The 20,466-nt window shown below is 38.5% G+C and overlaps 1 protein-coding gene across 4 annotated transcripts in view; it reads right to left on the bottom strand.

The window, feature by feature from the left end:
- Positions 1-1,337: 1,337 nt before the first annotated feature.
- Positions 1,338-20,466, bottom strand: part of FTO (FTO alpha-ketoglutarate dependent dioxygenase) — a 261,683-nt gene continuing 242,554 nt past the window's right edge. For 3 of the 4 annotated variants that reach the window (XM_052797305.1, XM_052797307.1, XM_052797306.1), the window contains one exon: positions 1,338-4,915. In XM_052797305.1, coding sequence (XP_052653265.1) covers positions 4,765-4,915 — 151 coding nt within the window. In that variant the 3' untranslated portion in view covers positions 1,338-4,764. The remainder of the gene's footprint in view (positions 4,916-20,466) is intronic. The other variant, XR_008236694.1, reaches the window with a different exon arrangement.

Below are 20,466 nucleotides of genomic sequence, written 5' to 3'. Positions count from 1 at the left end.
TTGCAGCCTTACTAAGTACAGGCTTTTTGCAACTGCAAAAATTATCTTCCCTTGTTCAATGAATGCCCCCAGTCTAAGGTGAAGAGGACAGATGAATGTAAATTAAGATGCAAGCCCAGCCACATTGAAGGCGATGAATCTGGGAGGAGGAACTGAGAAAAGACGAGAACAGTGGTTCTATTTGGGATTGCCTCTGCCCTTACAGGTGGGGTCAGGTGATAGCCAGAAGTTGGAAGTCCTCAGAAACATTGAATGTTGGTGTTTTTGCCCGAGTCTTTCATCACTACCTAACAGCTCCCACCCTCTAATGCTAGCTTAGCATAGGGCTGAGCTTTTCACTCTGCTGTGGGGAGTGCAGTGGTTGTCTTTTTTCGGACGAGGAACCTCACTGCAAACAGTGTTCTGTTTGTTTGTCTGACCCTTCTCCACAGCAGCTCACTGCCCCGGTGGGATAGTTCAGAAGATGAGCTGCAGCAACTTGAATCTCAGACGGGAAACAGATGTTGAGTGGAGGTACTCAGTCCATGGAGGTGTAGTAGGACAGAGGTGAAGGCTGCAGCTGGGAATCAGGGTTTCTCATGCCTGTTGCTACAGTGGGACAACCACTCTTCCCAGCTCTGTAACCTTGGTGCCAGACGACAGTGGTCAGCTCCTAGCAAAAAGCTGAGGACCAGCTGTCGGGGCCATGAGGGGGGTTAAGGAGCCAACATTAACTTTGCACCAGGTGGTAACAATTAAGGGAGAGATCCTGACCTGCACTGTGCAAGTTACGGCTCAATGACTCCCATATGAGTTCAGTTAATAAAGTTGTGGCCATGAGAAAGCACATCCCTTGCATCTCATGCATCTCACCTCGCTTCTCTTCCCTTCCTCATCCCAGCTTAGACATCAGCTCCTGGGCTAGTTTAATCTCTGTTACATTAGCCCAAATCCCACTGCATGACACAGGACTAATGGAATGGCACTACAATAACTGAGAAAGGAGCAATGCCCACTCTTAACACACTACAACATTTTGGCCATCTTTCATGACGGATTTTAGTATTCTTTTAATTTCTTTTTTTGCTTTTATGGCACCAGACTCCCTGAATCTGTCCCACAGCATTAAGAAGTCCAGCAACATTTTAAAGTGCATTTTGCATTGTTTCCAGTGAAACTAAAACTATATCTGGATGATAATAAGACAACTGATTTGGATATTTATTATGTTGCATGTTACCTGTCCTGGACAGTTTCCAGTCAGTGATTACCGATGGCATTCTTATTTACACTTTAGATAATCAGAATCTGCTGTAAAGCTCAGAGCATAAGCATGATACCTTTAAAATCTACTGTACTGAGATTAATATTTTTTATTTACATAGCCTTTTAAAAAGAAGAAAGGACCTACAGGATAAAGTATTTTCATATACAGAGGTATGAATAAAGCATTATAAAAACATTTCTAATTACATTGCATAACACAGCAGTTTTCTATCAAATACATAAAAACGGCCTTTACCTTTCATCCCCCAAATTACAGAAACAATGCAAGTTTTTCATTTTCTGCCAACACTTTCTTTCTATCAGTGTAAAACCAACTCTGTATCAGATTTTTTAAAGAAAGCCCTTGCCTCGAGCATTTCATTTGTATTGGTTCCATGTTTAGTCAGTAGCTTTTGTAAAATTGATGAATATTGTCTAAAGGCAAGTGCAGACAGGCAAACAGATCTGTATCTTCTGTAATCCATTTAGCCTGATGCACACGTGCAAGTGAACTATTTTACCTTAATTCTTTCATGGCTGATGAAAAGTAAATGTAAGCAAAGTCGTCAACTTCACCATTTAAAAAGAATCACTAAATCTAATGTTAGAAGCTAACTTATGCTCTCACCTCTTCCCTGAACAAACCTGACCTTGGTCCTCCTGCCTCTAGAGCATCCAGACTTGGCAAACAGTTGCTATACACAGAACATCCATTAGAGGCTGTGTCTTTCAGCTCATCCCAAATGGAAATGGGTTATCTAATGCTGGAATATAAATGGATTGCTCAAGTATCATTGCAACATGAGCTAAATTATAACTATTTGAATAAAATAAAGAAAACTTTGAAGTAGTTGTCTGCTTCTAGTATGTAATCCAAACACAGCAATGATTTACGCTTGATCTCTCAGGTTTTTTATAGATATTTACCTTTAACCATGTTCTCCTCTTGGGGTACCCTTTGGCATTACTAGATGCTTCAAACAGTTCCATCAACCTTACTCATGTCTTTGCTATCAACTCCTGTGGGCTTTGGAGATAAGAAATCTTCTTATACTTCTGTATTTCAACTGAACTCAATCAAGTTACACTGCTTTAGATGACGTGAGACTGGAATGCAACACAGAGCATTAATCCTCTTTAACCACTTAATTATTGGTATTTTGCCAGTGAATCTTAGGTCTTATCCATTCCAAAGGTGTTCATTTGTCTAAGTCATTGCCATCCATGGCTTAAATGAGTGCTATCTGACTGCAAGGAGGCTAGTACTAGTTCAGCTAATTCACTAGCTTAAATCTTCAGCATAGACAAGACCTGGAATCATGTATTTTTAAAAATTCTATCATTGCTGCCAGCAGTCTCCTAATACAAGACAAAACCCAGTGGGTTTTTTTTCAGTACTGCTGGAATAATTATTTGCCAATCATTTTTTAATAGCTATGCCTCCACTTCAGCAGCAAACCACAACATTGGTGTGCCTTCTCTACCCTTTATGGCTGTCAGATTCATTTCAATACTGTGATCCCCACGGTTTCTAGCAGCGCTTAATTAAACACAAAATAATCATAAAGTAACAGCATAAACAAACAAACAATCCCCTCAAACGCTGTGTTAACACTGTTACATCATTAGCTTGTTTGAATTCATCTTGCTCATTTCCAAAGTAATATCTGTTTCTGTGAGAACTGCCTTTTCAAAAGCAGAATTCCCACATCTTCAGCTAGCTCTTCTCTAAGTGATCTCCAAAGTAAACAGTATTTAGTGTGGCATTAATCCAAATATATGCTATTTGCCCACTGGTAAAGCCAGCTTTAGCTAGCGCAGGAAAGAAAAAGCTATGCCCATAACATAGTATTTCAAAATGTTAAGAAATCTGTGGCACAAGAGACAACAGATGAATGTATGGATCAAGTATATAATGTAATCAAACCTACTTTAAATAATAATTTATTCTTCAGAGAGTCTTTACATTCTACAGGGTGGCTAACAGTTTTTGCAGAAGTCCAGGACTACAGTGAAAATGCTTGATGCAGGTCTTCATACTTTTGCTGGCATAGCTATGTCAAAGATGTTAAGAGGTACAAGCTCCACTTGATATAATTGTCCTGGCAAAAGCTGGTAGGTGCGGACACAGTTTTATACCACTAAAACTGAATTTTTGCTGGCACAGCTTCTTTAGCTCCAGGGAGGTCTGGCATATGTTATACTGTCAAAAGTACAATTTTCGGCAGTACAAGCCTCATCCGCACACAGAGCACTTTGCCAACACAGTATACCGGTATGCTCTGGGTAAGCCTGGCCTCAACAGTGATTTTAAACAGAAGATTAACACAGGAGGCATATTAATTTCTTGGTGGCAACGTCAAGCTCTGAGTCTTACTGGTTTCTTTTGTAGTGGTAATACAGACTGAGTGCTGTTTCGCCATAATATGATTTTCTTCTGCTTTTTTATGGCAAAGGCAAAGGCGTACACCAGCTCGAGTTAAAATAGCAACTTAACCAAATGAAAAATCTCTCTCTCATTCAGGAGTGCCCTGTATCATCCACCATCGAACTGTTCTTTTTATAGCATGTTACTACAAAACAGGTGACAAACAGCTTCATTTCTCATAGTCTTCTGGTTTTGTTCTCATAAATCTCACTAGATCAACAGAGATGCTGCAATGCCCAGTATCACACAACCTAAATCTAATCTGTCAGGACTCCCCAAATGGAAACCCTTACTTAGGTCCATCAGCTCCTTAGACAATACACTGGGAAACCTGCCCTCAGAATAGGATTCACAGCACGCAGAAAAAAAGTGATAGTTAGGAACCGAATTTGGAGTTCCAGGGAGCCCAGGAGGTGTAGATTCACATCGGAAATCTCTCCCAGTACTACTCAATTGCCATGATGAAAAACAGCAAGAAGGTCTTGGGATCTATGTCAGGATGCTCCTTCAGAGTTCCTCATCTGAAAAAATGCTCTAACAAGGAGCCATTGCATAAAGGACTTTCTCCGCCATCTCCTCCACCTCTGTCTATGTTAGTGGATAAAGAAGTCACAGCTCTATTCTAAAGATGTCCAGCAGGCTCACCCCAAGCTGGCCTCTCATTAGGAGGCCCAGATCGTGGATTCTGGTTTGTCAGAGGTGTGAGCTATGCCTTGTGTTGCTCAAACCTGCCGAGCCAGAGGCAGTTCTTGGCATCCCTGGAAGCTGAAATTTAGATGCCAAGGGAACTTGTGGAAACACAGATATCCATGGGCTGTAGGGTCAATGGGAATTAGAGTGGAGGAGGAAATAAATGAGGCTGGTGTTCTGGACTTCAGGTCTTAAAAGCCACCTGTTTCTGTAGATTTGGGGCCTGGTCTTTTTTATAATGAGACAGTAACAAAGGTACTGTGTGAAGACCAGTAAAATCTGCATTGACACATAAAATAACACATGATCAAGGAATCATAAAGCTGAAAAGATTTATGTTAAACTAAAAGGCTTCTCTCCAAATGATGAGCATCAATAATTCCAGGCTGGAAGGTCACTTGTTATTCCACCGACTGAACAAGATTTTGTAGATTAGCAATTACTTCTTCAAGATCATATGGCAGAGGCATATTACATTCATCATCTGTCCAGAAGGGATGGCATTCTGGTTTCTGGTCTTCTGGCAAGCTCTCTGCCGCTTCTGACTGGCATCTGAAAAGAAAGGTAAGCAGATGAACTACTTAAGAAAAACTGTATCAAGAAACTGAATACTCAGCGAGGATACATTTGTGCATTAATTTAAAGAGAAAGATTATAATAAAAAAGAAATACGGCATCTTCTGACCAAATGGATTGTTCATTTCCAGCGAAGTTGATTTCTGTTGTAGGCTTTGTATTTTCTATAGGGATTTCTCAAAAAGCCAATCACAGAGAAAACTCAGTTAGTGTACCTTTATATGGTGAATTATTTTTTCATTATCTCAGATGTTATTTAAAGTATGTGATTAAACCATTATCAGATTTAAATGTTTGCCAGTTTCCAATGTATTACTAGATTATTGAGAAAGATTAAACTGAATTTAGTGCATTAAGGTCAGGGGGGATAGATTAAACAATATTAAAGAAGCCGGACTAGCTTTGTAGATTCTGGAGATTTACAAGTGTATCAACCTGCTTAGCTCTGAAAAAGGCTATATAAGAAGAGAAAATTCTATAAAGATAAATGGAAATGGAGGTTAATAACAACTTCCAATGATGAATAGGTGGGCAAAACTTCAATAAAATTAAATTAAGAGGTTAGTGTATGTTAGTCCCCAGAGAAAATATTTAAATTACAGTGGTTTTTATTAAATGGATTATTCATCAATACTAGTGAAGTCTAATTATAATATTCAACTGAACTGCAGCCTGCAGAGGAAAGTTTTGTAAGTGGCAACCATCACATCTCTTAAGATTAGGCTGTAATACAACATGCTGCATCAAAAAAATTGTCACAGTTCAAGGAGGATTTCTCCCCCCTCTCTTTTCCCCTCCCCTGAAACAATTTGCATGTTGCTGATTAATTAGTTGATGTTTGCAGTGAGGCAAGACAAAGAAAAATGCTAAGCATTACTATAAATTTGGTATATACTGTAGGTCTACGTAGTTCTTCAAAGAGATAACGAGCAAATTGTAGAAATACGCTTTTATCTCCTGTAAGACATTTTTTAAAATTCATGTTCTATAAAGCACATAATTCTTGTAACAATTTTAAAGTTGTTTTAAACATATATGTCTTTCGTCTCTGTAAAATGAACTAAAAATATTGACACATGTGACTTCCTTGTCTCTACCATCGGCCTTCTGGAAGAGACTATTTCCAAATGAAAGATGTCTTCTTCTCTTGGGAATTATTAATGGCAGTGTAATCCCCATGAGAAAACATACTTCAGCTTTACACCCATGTTGCTGTGTGGTTAATTGCTGCACCAGCATCCTGGGCACTCAATCCATCGTACATTACACTACAAGGACAGTATTAACACGTAACATTCCAATATATCTTCAGCTCTCCACATCAGCCCCTGATAATAGCATCTGTTAACATGCACTAAGTACTATTATGTAGCACATCAGTTCATAAATAATAAGATTAGCCGACCTCAGGGCCCTGGGAAGAGTAATGTGTTTAAATGTTCTCATTATTTATTTAAAACAAGAATTAAAGGAACAGAAGCTACTTGTGACAATCCTCTTAGCATAAATATTAAACTGTTTGCATTGATAAGCTGCACTGTACAGAATAACAGAGGATTTGTTTTGCCGGCTGCTTTATAATAGTTGTTAGAGCAAATGCAGTTTAGTGTATGAGTTCTGAGAGGTACTTAACTGATTGTGCCATCATGTTCTGAAGACATTTTCCAAATTATATAAAGGAACAGGAGAAAATTAATATGCAGGGGAAGCTGAAACTAATTACAGCATAACTCTATAAGGCTTTTAAAATCTTGCTTTGTTTTCTGTCTTGGCACAAAATAATATGCTCAATTTGCTGAGTAGTATAAGATATTCCAGTTTAAGCATTACAATCTAAAAGTGGATAAATTAACCATGTAGAGATGATTGCAGGTGACAAATCAAGAAGCTCAGGCGGTAAATACTGCAGGCATGTTATGTGGTCTGCAAAACTCAACTTATAATAAACATTCTCTTTCTCACATATCTACTATTAACAACACAGTTTTCACTGAGAGGAAAAACATACCAACTTTTAGCTTCTTCACCATTTCAGAGCCCTTTTTTTACCTTTCATGTCTCTATTTTCCCTTGCTGCCTCACACAAACAGATTGACCAGCTTTTCCCTCACTTTTGGGGTTTGGGCATTTGTGTTGCTGTAAATGTGGCAGCAGTCACTGTGACTGGACAGCCCGTGAGCAACTATTCTAGTTGCTACTTTCCCTTCTCGATTTTTCTCACCAGCAGAGCCATCTCTGAAAGGTCACCCCACCACTAAGCATGTGCCTTAACTTCCAGGCAACCATGCACTTGGGAGGTTTTAGCCATATCATATTCCACATGAGGGATTAGAGGAATGGAAGCATGTCAGGTCCATGTCAGGACAGAAATGCATCAGTGTACTGCAAAAAGTATAGAAAAGGGGAAAGCAGTGCCATAATATCCCAAGTTCTACAATCCCATAGCTCCTTTGTCTTTCTGTCCAGGATTTCTATTGCCTTGCTTTGCATCACTACCAAGAAGAGTAGTGAATGTTACAATTTTACATTTTGTGAGTCACCTATTTTGACCAAAATTACAATCCCTGTGCTGGATCTGCTGACATCAAAGTCAACTCAAGTTGCTCATATTTGAAGATATGGGGCTGGGTTCTAAGTAGTCATCACTGCACCTGGCAGTTCATTAAGCGATTCACCCGAATGGCATCCACAAGCTTGAATGCAGTCATCCAAACACATGCCTTCTGACTCAGAGTTAGTGTGCAAGAACAGTCCTTTCCAGATGAGTATATTACTATTGATTTTAATAAATTTCTGGGGGAGAAACTGTTCCTACAATGGTCTTTAGCTTGTAGCAGAGTAACAGACCTGAAGATCCCGCAAGAGGATAGCAACATTTTTAACTGAAGCAGAACAATCAAAGGCACTTAAATAATTGCACAGAATTATTTCAAATTCCTTTGTATCTGGGAAAAGATATCTAACATAAGTTAGCAATGATAACTCAGGAAAAACAGAAGTTCTATCTTTTCCCAGATACAAAAGAATTTATGAGGCTTCATGTGGGGAACACTGCAAACATGGAAGTACAGTGGTAGTGGGAAAATACCAAGGTTTATAACATTATAAGTTAATTAAAATATTATAAATCGATTAAAAACTTTTGACTTAATAAAGTTAAGTCTCCAAAAGAGAGTAGATCTAATCTGTGTATACTGTATGCACAAAATGTGTTAAGAGTGGAAGTAACACATGCTCTGAGATATAAAACAGATGCCAAATCAAGAGGCATCTTTCATACCTTATTGGCAGCAGGAGAACAGAAAAACCGCCGTGATATGTTTCAGAGCAATTTAGCTCCAACACCTTGATAATACAGGTTCACCAACATATCACAGAAAGGATGATTTTTCTAAAGATGTGCAGAACGCACAAAACTCCAAGGTCCCTACTTTCTTGCTAAAACAATCAAGACCCATGCCAGTTTGTATTAAAAAAGCCCATTTTTAAGGAACAATTAGTTACCGTTGCAGTGCACATTCTCACTACCTCTCCCCTGTAAACTTCATAGATTTTTGATCCCCTTTTTGTCTACTTTTGCCAAATGGACTTTGGTCACTAATATGTACCAATAGCTGAATACTAATATAAGTTCAGCTAAGTCATGACAAACATTTGTATGGCTGTATGACTACTTGTATGACAACGTATGACACTCTCCCTTGGAAGGTGGCTAATTTCACCATGGGCAGGTGTACATTCACTGAGACAGCCAGTTGCCTGGTTATGGTCCCCTGGGCTGCACTGACATTTTGATGTTCAGGGTATCAGCTACATTAGAGGACACTGATCACGATGCTAAAATTAACCAAGCTATCTAAAGTGTGTGTTAATTATGAGTATGCAAGCAGTCAATAAAAGGTTAATGTAAAAGTCAAAGGATAAATTTATTTCAGCATTGCATCACTCTACTAACTAAATGACTAACATTATGCTTTGTTTTTAATCGATATATTTTACAGTAATGTGTGAGCCATTGATTTGAAAAACAGTCTTCTTTCTAACAGTTAAGTTTTGCAGCTATTAAGTATCAAGTATCAATATACTTAAACCACTCTTTTTTCAGAGCAGATACTTTTTTGTTCTGTTGTCAGGATCAGGAATGCATATAAGCCAGGAGGTGGGCTTAGGTTCTGCTGATGAATGTAATTAATGCAAATAAGAATTATTACCCAGGAACCTAAATAAGATCCTGTGAATTAGGGTCCCTGGATTCTATTGCACTGTTTGTCTACTCCACAGAAATGTAGTCAAATCAGATCAATAGGGGTCAATTTGTGGCTCAGACTGCACAGGCGTGTTAAGAATGAGGAGATGATATGAATAGCCCTGTTTCCTAGACGGTACTAATTTAGCTGCCTACGCCTGGCAGTTCAAAGACCAGTGGAGATCACGTGGAAATTCATAAGGTAAGTCAAGCAACATCGGTCTGGCCATCTTCCCCACGTACTGATATGGTCAGCAAGGGAGGACAGGATATTTGCTCTGCATGTACAAAAGTACACACTCACCCATACATGCTTGTGCTTGCTTCAGCATTCCTGAAATTATTATGTTTTATATCGGCATTATTTCCTCCCTCCATTCACGCTAGAATAAAGGTGTTACTGAGCTGTTATTCAGAACTTCAGAGTATCTTTTAAAACAATGGCCCAGGTAAAAACAGTGTTCAGATCACTCTACTGAGACAAATACATTCATTAAACCCATACCGACATTGGTTATAATGATACAACACTGCTAACGTGGATGCTGATCTGAGTAACAGTAGCAGTAGTAGCTTTAGACAGCATCTTCCATTCTTAAGACTCACAATGACTTTGCAAATTTGACTCTGATCAAATATGGGTTATTACTGTTCCAACACTGAGCTCTGCTGTGTGAACACAAATCCTAATAGTACAGGTACCTGGTACATAGAGCTTTGCTTGCAGGTTTGGATTTTTTCATCCTTGTCCTTCAAACCTTTCCTCTGCCTGGAAATTATTACGCAAACTATGTGTAGTTACTGTAATCTCAGTGTTAGGATTATCCCATGTCATTTCAAGCTGACATTCTTAGTTGCCAGAGCATATACAAGAGAATACAGTGCGTTCTCAGCTATCTGAATTGTTATGCAAAGCACAGAGAAAATGTGAGATTACATACATGAGAACAATTACTCAAATAAGGTAACCTTGATTTTTCTTTTTTCTTGGTGTTATCTCATTGACAGGTATGACAAATTTACTTCTGCTGCTGAATGCATCGCAATTAAAACCTGATACCACTTAAGTCAAAGTTGAAACTTCCAGTGATTTCAACAAGGCCAAGATTTCAATCCAAATGCTTTTCCAGAAACCATTCACAACAGACATGAGCTAGTAAGCATAATAATAAAAACCATCCAAAAGAAACTATGGAAGGAATGAAATAGGCTGAATATAGTTTCTCAAAGTGAAACTTAGCAAGGGATACTCAATTGAATTTTTTATCCATTCACAACGGTGGTTAAATTATTGGCATTGTAAGTCAGCTAATACAATGTTGAGTAACAAGATGTGATGTTCTGTAACTTCAAAGTTGTCACAGAAAGAAAAAATACCCGTTTTATCAAACTGAATTGCTCAGTAAAACACAGAAAAACTCTAAAGCAAAAATTCAAATTGATGCTGTAAATACACATTCTCCTTCACCTTTGGTCATGGATAGGATATTGGGATAAAGTCCCTAAAAAGGATTTAAAAAGTCACCCCTGTTATTTGAAGAACTGAACTTTCATTTATCTTCATGAAAAATTAAAAGGTGGAAGGGATAAATGTAATTCATGATAAAATGGAATGGGGGTGAGAGATCTGAAAAGCAGCTGCTTTCCAGTTGGGTGCCCATTCCAGCACTAGCAATTTCAGACATTACCATATGCCTAATTTTAAGTTTTCTTCTACTCCAGGCACGTGTTTGGTCACAGTAGCTGGTAACAAGTGAAAATTTCCAACCACTGATCAAGGTTTAAGGCCATCAGGTAGACTGCTGAGAACAATTTTATACCTAGAGCTATTTGTCAGCATGTCCATTACATACCAGTGGTGATGAATAGGACATTTTGCCAGTTGACCAGTTAGGAGCTGCTGACCTCTGACATCAGTCACTGGAGGGGGCACCTGAAGCTGGCATTGCTTGTACCCGGCCACATGGAACAATACGGGGGTCAAATGGTGAGGGTGATTATATATGTCGTATCTCAGGCAACCTCGCTAGAGCTTTAGCGTACCCAGAGTCAAATTCCAGAGCTCAGCACAAAGCTGAGACAACTGTCGAAATGTCCAAAACAAAAGGTGCATGGTTTCACAGAGGTATAAGGTAGCTTTCCTTGCCATTCGGGAGAATGGACATGCTGTTCTCAAAGAACAATGAAAACAAACACAGTTGAATAAATGACAACTCTTCCATTAGGAGCAAAATGTGCAACAGCCATTCTGTCACTGGTGCCCTCATCCTGCATGGACAGAGCTCCAGCCTGGATCATCTATATCAGAGGGAAACCATTCCTATGCTTTCCCAGGAGTACTTTTTCTGGAGAGCCAATCCAAGACATGAGATTTACATAGGGAGCTGGAGTTAAGCTTGTTTATAGTTAAAAAATGTTGAAATCTTGACTTCTGGTTTGGCTTATTTTAGAGGAAATAACATATACAAAATCAGTATTTCAGCTGGAACGTCACTAATATTGAAGGGTGTTTGGAAAATGGGGGTTAGTTAATGCCCCATCATGACACAGGGTTAGGGTGGAATGTTTCCCGACCTCTTTGTTTCAACTCTGTAAAACATAATCAAACCAATAATTTACAAATCCCTCACTTGGTATTATGATTTCATAATTTGTACCCTAAAAACTGTTTACTGAAAAAACAAAGGATGGAGAAAATATAAATATATTGAAATATAACAATATGAAAGATGTTTTCTTCATATGGCTGTAAATGCTTTGCCTTTATCATCAATGAAATCCTATTTTTGCATGCCAAAACTGGAATTTTGACAGTTATTAAGTTCAACCTAAACCTTAAACCAAAGATTTTCTTAGCTTTTTTAATTAACCAATCAGAAAGTTGTCAACCTTGGCAGAGAGTATTTCTTTCAGTTGTTTCATGCTTGTCCCTACTGTGACTCTGCACAACTAAAACCTTCCCAGGTTTAGTCTGCCTTTTAAGAACAAAACAAATTACATCAATATTTGACTTTGCAAACCAGATTTCAGAAGTACTGGTCCCGAATAGGCAGTGAAATTAAGTGGCCAGATGGAAAGAGAGCAGTGCTTCGTTCTTTTGAACATGTAGTCCCCAGTGTATTCCCAAGGAGTCTGTCCCATTTACATTAAGTCACTGCTGATGTTCTTTCATGTGCTGTAACTAGAGTGTGCCCAGCCATACGTAATTGCTGAGACCAGGACTGCATTTATAGAAGGGACAAAATTAGTTTCTTTCCAGATAAGAAACTTGAAAAGAGAATGCCAGATTTAGGAAGGGATAGAGGCAATTTCAGTTAAATTTTAATCCAAGAAAAAAATTTTATCAGCTGCACAAATATGCAAGTACAAATACACATGATGGCACGTTAGAAGATCTTTTCTGTCTGCTTCTTTCCAAAGTTGATAATGACTTGTGTCACTGATGCATTTGGCCCTTACTACAGAACCAAAGGTTACAGTCACTGACCCAAGAGCTTTATGACTCCAAAGCCAGCCACTCCATTGGAAATGAGGATGCTGCTAAAATATCCTGAGGCACCACTGGTGACACAGTAGGATAGCCTGAAAACAGCCAGCATTATCCCTGTGTGTACTTCTACAAAGTGAATCTATAGCAGAATCCATCTTTTAACACTGGCCTGCAGAGTGCATTTTGCTGTTCCACAGAGAGGTAGGAGAGAGATCAATGAACCTGACACTAAAGAGGTTTAAGTGACAGTTGCATGAACTTGAAAATGCCAGAGTTTCTATTATTACTCAAATTGTAAATCAGGTAAATAAGAGAAAAACTTAAATTGTTAATACCCTCCAAATGTTGAAATAACAGCAACCAAAGCACCAGTGGAGTCCAACTGCAAAGAGTTTTTCAAGTGGTGCACCAATGTGTTTCACATGTATTTGTAGAAATATAGGAAAAATTCACAAAACTGTTTAAAGAATAGTTTGCTTTGCCTTAACTGTAGAGAAATTAAAATAAATTTTCAAATTTTTTTTGGCCACAATATTAATTCAAACCTGTAAAAATATACTTCAGTCTTTCTAAACTATTTAGCTGACAAACTATGGGAAAGGTTAAAGATTTGCTGCACAGTATCTTCAGCTACAGAGTGGGGATTATAAAACAAAGCCCCAAAACCTCAGAAACATTCCAGCTCTGGGTGGAAAGAATGGAAGAAAAGAGGACACAAGAAGCTCCTTTCTCTGATGTATTCATCTCTACCTTGGGTGAATTAATAAACAGAAATCTACCCAAAAGATACTTCTGATGAGATTACCAATGACCTTCCTCACCACGTCCACCAACTCCACCTTACCAAAGGGGAATACCTAGTAGATGGCACTGCAGCAACTGTAATGCCACTGAGAAGAGTGCTGGCATCGGATGCATGATGTGAACTTGACGTCCCCAGACAGAGCTTTCCCTCTCCTTTGTGGCCTCTGTCCAACAGACCTAGAAACTGTCCATGAGAAAATCAGTGCGCCGCCTATTCCCACAAGAGAATGGCTGTGTGGGGCAGACTCCATTCCATGTTTGTTTGATTTTTTAATTAAGAAACATCACTACTCTCTATAAAGTGTAGGGGTAGGGGGTAGGGAAATCCCCCAGAGAAACACTGAATAAATAACACAGCATTTGCTGAAAGATGAAGTTTAATCCAATTTAACCTATAGGTCTACAAATTGTTCCCTTTCAGCCCTGTTTCTCAGATGCTTTTGTTTCCTGCTTTTAGAATAATACGTATATGAGAAATGTATCCTGACTGTATGAGAAGCACATTTATACATATTTATATGTACACCCCTTCATACCAATACTTGCACAAAATCTAATCAGTCCAAAAGAGACAGCATTTAGGAGGAAATTTTCAGCACCACAGACATGGATTTAGTTATATACTTTTCATGATCAGCAATGGGATGTGAGCTATTCCCCCTGTGCTGAGAATATTTGGCTTTGACTTCAAACAACGTAGAAATATATCAACCTCAATATAATTTATGTTCTCTCAAAAGGAACTTAAAATGCTCTAAGCCTTTGCTGAGGCATCTGATGTTCCAGTCCCCTCTGTTGCACTGTATGATCGGCTGTTTTATTTCACTTGCGTTCCTTGCTTTCCTATGATTTTTTCAGACAAAGAAACAAAATGTCTGCTATATGCCGAGTATAAACACAGCTGACTTGTTTTCCCCAAAGTATTGATTTTATGCACTTTTAAAATAACTATTTTCATTCTGTTTGCATAATCAGCTGGGGCATTGTTCCTCTACATTTGCAGAAACACAGATGGAATTGCTGATTTGGAGCCTTTGGAGAGATTTTACAGTATTCTCCAGAATCTAAGCTTCTATTAAAATAAGGTTTCAAGCACTTCTGGTTGTGAAGATAGCCTGGACAATGTAAATTGATGCATGGTTATCTTGTTGAGTCCACAACCAGACAGACAGACGCAATAGCACCAAGGGAGCTGTGAACTTCCCCCACTTATTTTATTGGGTGTTTACTTGGGGCCAGATGCTCCCCGCTGTTGTGCAGAACGGCGTTAAATGACTGAGAAAAAGAGAGGAAAAGGAAATGGAAATAAAAACCAACAATGAGGAGAAAAGGAAATCTCCACAGCTTGCTTCCCAGGGGGCTACAGATGCCCTCCCTTGCCAGTATTAGACTGCTGGAAGATTTGGGGCTGAGCCATGCATATGGCACATTTTTTGAAAGACACCGTATTTTCCAAAAGAATGCCACCCGAAAAGTTAATGATGCTTCCAGCACCATTTACTGTTCCACTTTATCTTTTGTACTCCTTTTATGTGGATGTCATACAGCCAAGGAAAAATGTAAACATAGGGTGGTTTTAGATGACACTGCAGGAGGATGGCCCTTCATTTAATGCCCCCTCATTTAAAGTAAGCAATCCCATTTTCCAAAGAGTGTCAGGGTTTGCAGGCTCTGCCCTTCTGCAAGAAAGCGAAAACATTTTCCTCGTTGCACGTGCATTTTTCCATAAGACAACCTTTCATGTTAATAAAAAACAACTGCTATATGACAAATCCCTATTTGTTATATGTGGAGAGTAAAATCGAAAGAAACATGACTGAATGCAACTAACAGTAACCATATTACTTGATCCTTAAAGCAGACTGGTCAGAAATGGGCTATATCTTTTCAGCCTCAAAGCTATGTAATCCTTTCAGCTCGAAGTGCTTCCTGCATCACTCCTGCAAGCTGCTAATACAACCCATCCTCAAAATCCCACAACTTCCATCAAGACCAAAGCAAGGATGACACAGAAGTGGCAGCACTTGGGAACAGAATGGAACCGCAGACCTTAGATATTTCTAGTCACTACTGTGCAAGAAGGACTCCGCATATGATTTTACACAGAACAGTCCTTTGTTGATGTAAGTTTATTGGGGAGAGTGACACCAAATGGAGATCCTGCCCCAGGAACCATGCTGTCTAGTTGCTCTTAGACTCTAACTAAAATGCAGCTCTCACCAGCTTCGGTCCATTTCAGTGAATTTGCATGTGTCATTGGCCAAAAGGAAACTATGACAGACTGATGGCAAGCACCATATGGGAAAGCCAAACAACCACAAGACTGACTCTCTATTTGCAGACTGAAATGAAGATCTTGCTTATCACTATAACTTGTGATGTAAATACGTATGTGTACATATATACATCTCTCTCTGTATACATACATACATACATACTCACACTCATATATAAGAGGAGCTTACCCCTCATTTTCTATCAAGAGATATGGCCTTAACTCCTATGTGGCTTAGGGAACAACAACAACAAAAAAGGTTTATTGTGCTGCAGAACTACATTGTCTTCCCTGTGTTGTGCACCTCGGCTGTTGCCTGCAACCAGAACGTTTATAACACATATTGGAACTAATACTGTAAGAGCATTGCAATCCTATGGACTAAAACACAGTTTCCTTTAGGTCAACATGAGGTCAGACAGAAGCAGGAGGGAACAAATAATAGGGAAATGAGAAAACAGACAAAAGAAAGGCAGAGAGGCTCAAGAAGAGGAAAAAGAAGTTTACAAATAAAAAAAGAAAGCCTCATGTAACTAATCACATTCCAATCACTGCAGAATTTCTCCATGGCTACTGCTTTATTCAGTCATATTTTATGGATAAATCACTATAAAAATATACCACAAAAAAAATTCCAGTGCTGGTAGAGAAATAGACTTGATGTCCCAGGAAATGCTACAGTATATCCAGGCACAAATAAAAATCTTATGGCAACAATATGCTCAGTATGCTGCTTCTCTACTTCTGTAGGTGGAGTAAATCTTTCTGATTACCAAACAAGACCACAGAATCTTTTCTATTTACCCTCTGCATTTCAAATAACTGAAAACATTATATAGAGATGTTAAATATCCTTTTCTACTTTAACTTGTAAATAATTACCATTGCCCAAATACAATGCAAACAAACACATTTCTTTACTTATTTTCAACTGCATTAAGGGAAGAAATTCTCTGTGAAAGTTCAGCATCACTATACCTCAACATTTTGCAATTAATGTAATTCTGCAATATTTTTAATACCAACTAAAATTCCAGTACAGACTGAATGATGATTTAAAGTTATTAGACAGGAATACACTTTCCTTTATGGAATACGATTGCATTCAATCAATGTAAACACACGATCAACTACATGCATCTGATCCTGCCCTACTTCCACAGACATTATTTCCATGAGTGCTTAAAAAAAGTGCAAGATCCCAATCTATAACATTCTATCAGTGGACTTGAATTCTCTCAGCACCATGAAGACTTATGCACCCAAGTGAGTACCACAATGCTACTAGTTGGTAAAACCTAAAACATCTATTGCAACAAATGCATATAGCTCTTCATATTTTTTTCCGTGGTATAAAGAATCTTTCTGACTGCAATATCAATGACTTTAAACCACAGACTAAGACTCTAGACCTTTCGGTGGTGCCAACTCACTTGTTTTATATGCTATGATATATAGTCTTGGCTTTGAGCTATCTCTCGCTACTGATGCTTTTGATGCTTTGTTCTCTTTTTACTTTAGGATGGAAAATAAAAAATAATGCAGAGTTCTCTTCTTACTCTTGAATTCTTCTGATGTCTATCTTCAGAACTCTTCGAACATCCAATTTATGTCATTCTTTTTCTTTCTTATGCTGTGAATTTGAAACGAAAGAAGGTAACATAATATCATAAGATCTACGGACGATTGAAATGGCCTTCGGAGTAAACTTCAGAGTTATTCGTAAAACTATCTTGCCTCAATAGAAAGTAAAAAATTGCTTTTCAATAGATAATGCAACTACTCTTAAAATTCTTCTTGGATGAAGTTATTGCCATAGGGAACACTCTAATGATAATAAAGTATATGGTGCCAATGCCTTAAGAGCAGTTCAGATGGGTTATTTTGTTAGTATTTTCAAGGCACAATTCAAATTCATTCTCAAACATTTATGTGCTTTCTCTTGACTAATTCTTTAATATAAAATGGCTACAAAACCTGAAGTTTGTTAATGAGAGAAGCTGACATTTGCTGTTCTGATTGACCTGCAATGCTACTCTCATGATATTCTGTCATATAATTCCTGTTAAAACATCACATCAGAATTCTGAAGACCTCTTACATTAGTTAATTAAGGACCTGATTCAATCTTCTATCAGGTTTGAGCAAAATGCATAGTCACATATTTAAATCTCATTTAGCTCAGTGGAACTTCCAAATGCATTTCAAGTTCAGCACAGGCTTAAAAGCTTCACTGCGTAGGGTCCCTAGAGATGATCTCTACATCACTGCTCAATGCACAGCCATATACATACACATGATTAACTGCAACTTTTCTTAAGAACTTGAGGTAGCCATCCTATCCCTACCCCAGTCCCTCTCCTTGCATTTAGTATCTAGTCCCTGTACTGCACTGACCCATTCTCTCTAATTCATTATGCAATGGGCATGAATCTTCCACGTGTTATCTGAAGTAATACAGGACTGCAATAATGTACTAGCAGCGCATTTCAGGGGTTTCTGCCAAGTAACCTACATAGTAGCCACACTGCCAGGTTCAAGTTCTGTGGATAATGGTGTAATTTTTTGAGCCCAAGGCAACAGAAATCTTCTCTTGTTGGGTGCCATAAGCTGCCCATCCCTCCGTACTTTGTGCAGATTCATGGGAAATCAAGACATACATAATGAAAAGTATCCACTTCATTACTCTCACAAGAGACCTACTGCTTTGTCTCGCTTCGTTCTGTGTCTGCTAAAGAAGAGTTATTTAAACTTTATGAAAAGTGGATGGTCTTGGCCTTCCATATGTTTTATTTTATCTATGAATGTTGTATTTCAGACTCCATTTTTCCTAGTTCGTTGCTTGCCAGCTGAGCTACGTTAGTCATTCCTTTCAATGAACTGCTGATGAAATTTCTTCTCTTCCTGTGTTACAAGAAACACTGCTTCCCTGAGCATGCAACAGACCTAACATGCCTCCTACTCAGTTTGCTTCTTCAAGTAATTTCATGATTATATTAACCTAAAATGCAAAGTATGTGTTCACTTTTTTCTTTGTCGAAATGCCATTACTCCAACCTGTCTTAATGCCAAGGCATTAATGTAAACTTTAAGGGGGTTGGCAATAGCTACATAATCCTCCTCTTTTTGGTGCAAACAGGAGGTGTTCTTTCTTCTCTTTTCCTCTCTTAAGCACTCCTGAGGAGTTATTAATTTGTACTTTGTATTTCTCAGATACATGCAGCTCTACAGGGAAATTTCACACACTCTCCTGTTTATTGAAGTGCCAGTAAAAGCATTTAGGGAAGTTAATGACATTCCTCAGCAAGACGAAAAGCCCGTTTTCTTAGACCTTCTCCTACAGAGTTTGTCCTTTCCACTTTCACTTTAGCTTTTCTGGCATTTCACCACTATTGAGTATGTAGAACACTGTTGCCTGCCCAAACAGTGACAAGCCTGGGTTAGCTACTTTCTGTTAACAGATACCAATTTGATCTCCCTTTTCCAAGCCTTAATGGCTTTACCAGGCTCAGTTTACCTAATGCTGGCTTGTCTGTCTAGCCAGAGTGAAACGCTGGTGAAATCACACTGTAACCACAGGTTCTTCCCAAGTCCTTGAGGACTGCTCCATGCACTTCTTCCCCCCTTTTTTTCCTTCCTGACAAGATATTAGAAAAATACTGTTCATCTACATTTGTCTCATAATTTAAACCAGGTAGCAATCTTCTAGCAATATTTGTGACTTCTAATTGGAAGGTTTAGAATACCTTCAAGAGAACACCTTTGCATTATGAAAACTTTGGGGCTTAAAAAATCTTGTTTGCCAGTTTGCCTTTTATATTTTTTACTCAGAAACAAGGAAGGGTGTTAATCTCTGCATCTCTGGATTTTAGGAATCAAATAATCTTCTACCAGTGTAAAAAACCCTCTTGGTAGAAGTCAGCTAGGGCTGTGCCAGGAAGCTTTTAGCAGTGTTCAGACCCATTTTTTTTCTGAACTTGCTCCAGAACACACACAAAAAAGGAGAGTACCCATCTTTGCATACAGCCAGCCCTTTTAGAGATGTTAATGTCTGGCACTATGGTGTGTTATTAACTTAGCCTGAAGAAAGCTGTGGCCCAATGATGTTGATTTGAATTCTGGAAATTATAAAGACTGTTAGAGTGCTACTATAATGACAAAGGAAATGGAGTGATCCAGGTTATCTACAGGCCCTGTAGCATATCATTAGGCAACAGAAAAGCTGGTACAGGATTCATTTGATGGATAAGACAAATATCTAAAGCATGCCAATCAGTATGTTTTTTCTGGAAAAAAAATCTTGTCGGACAAACCTTTCAGGATGACAAGTTCAGTTAACTAGAAGAAACTATGGAGGAATAGGATGAATTGATTTACGCTAGCTAGTGAATGATTTTTTTTTTCCCAAGTAGCACTGAATGTCAACAGAACATACACCACTAGTAAGTAATGGCTATGAAGTAACATAATGATAAACATCAATGGGGAATCACTACTGAATGGTGACCCTCATAAGGGATTCCTCCAGAGACCAATATGGTGGCCAGTATTAGTCACATTTTCATCAGTATTCTGAAAGTAAATAGCAATGATCAGCTACTTGACAATTTTTGCAGTTAGCACAGGGACTGGTATGGTTAAAAACCATGTGGACAGGACTTAGCCCTGCCAGGTCACTTAATGATCAGGACCAAATGTGTTATAGAACTACA

Source organism: Harpia harpyja, chromosome 9 (assembly GCF_026419915.1).
Source record: "Harpia harpyja isolate bHarHar1 chromosome 9, bHarHar1 primary haplotype, whole genome shotgun sequence".
Classification (NCBI taxonomy): Eukaryota; Metazoa; Chordata; class Aves; order Accipitriformes; family Accipitridae; genus Harpia; species Harpia harpyja.
The sequence above is the reverse complement of the archived record's forward strand: the minus strand, read 5'-3'. Positions and strand labels throughout refer to the sequence as shown.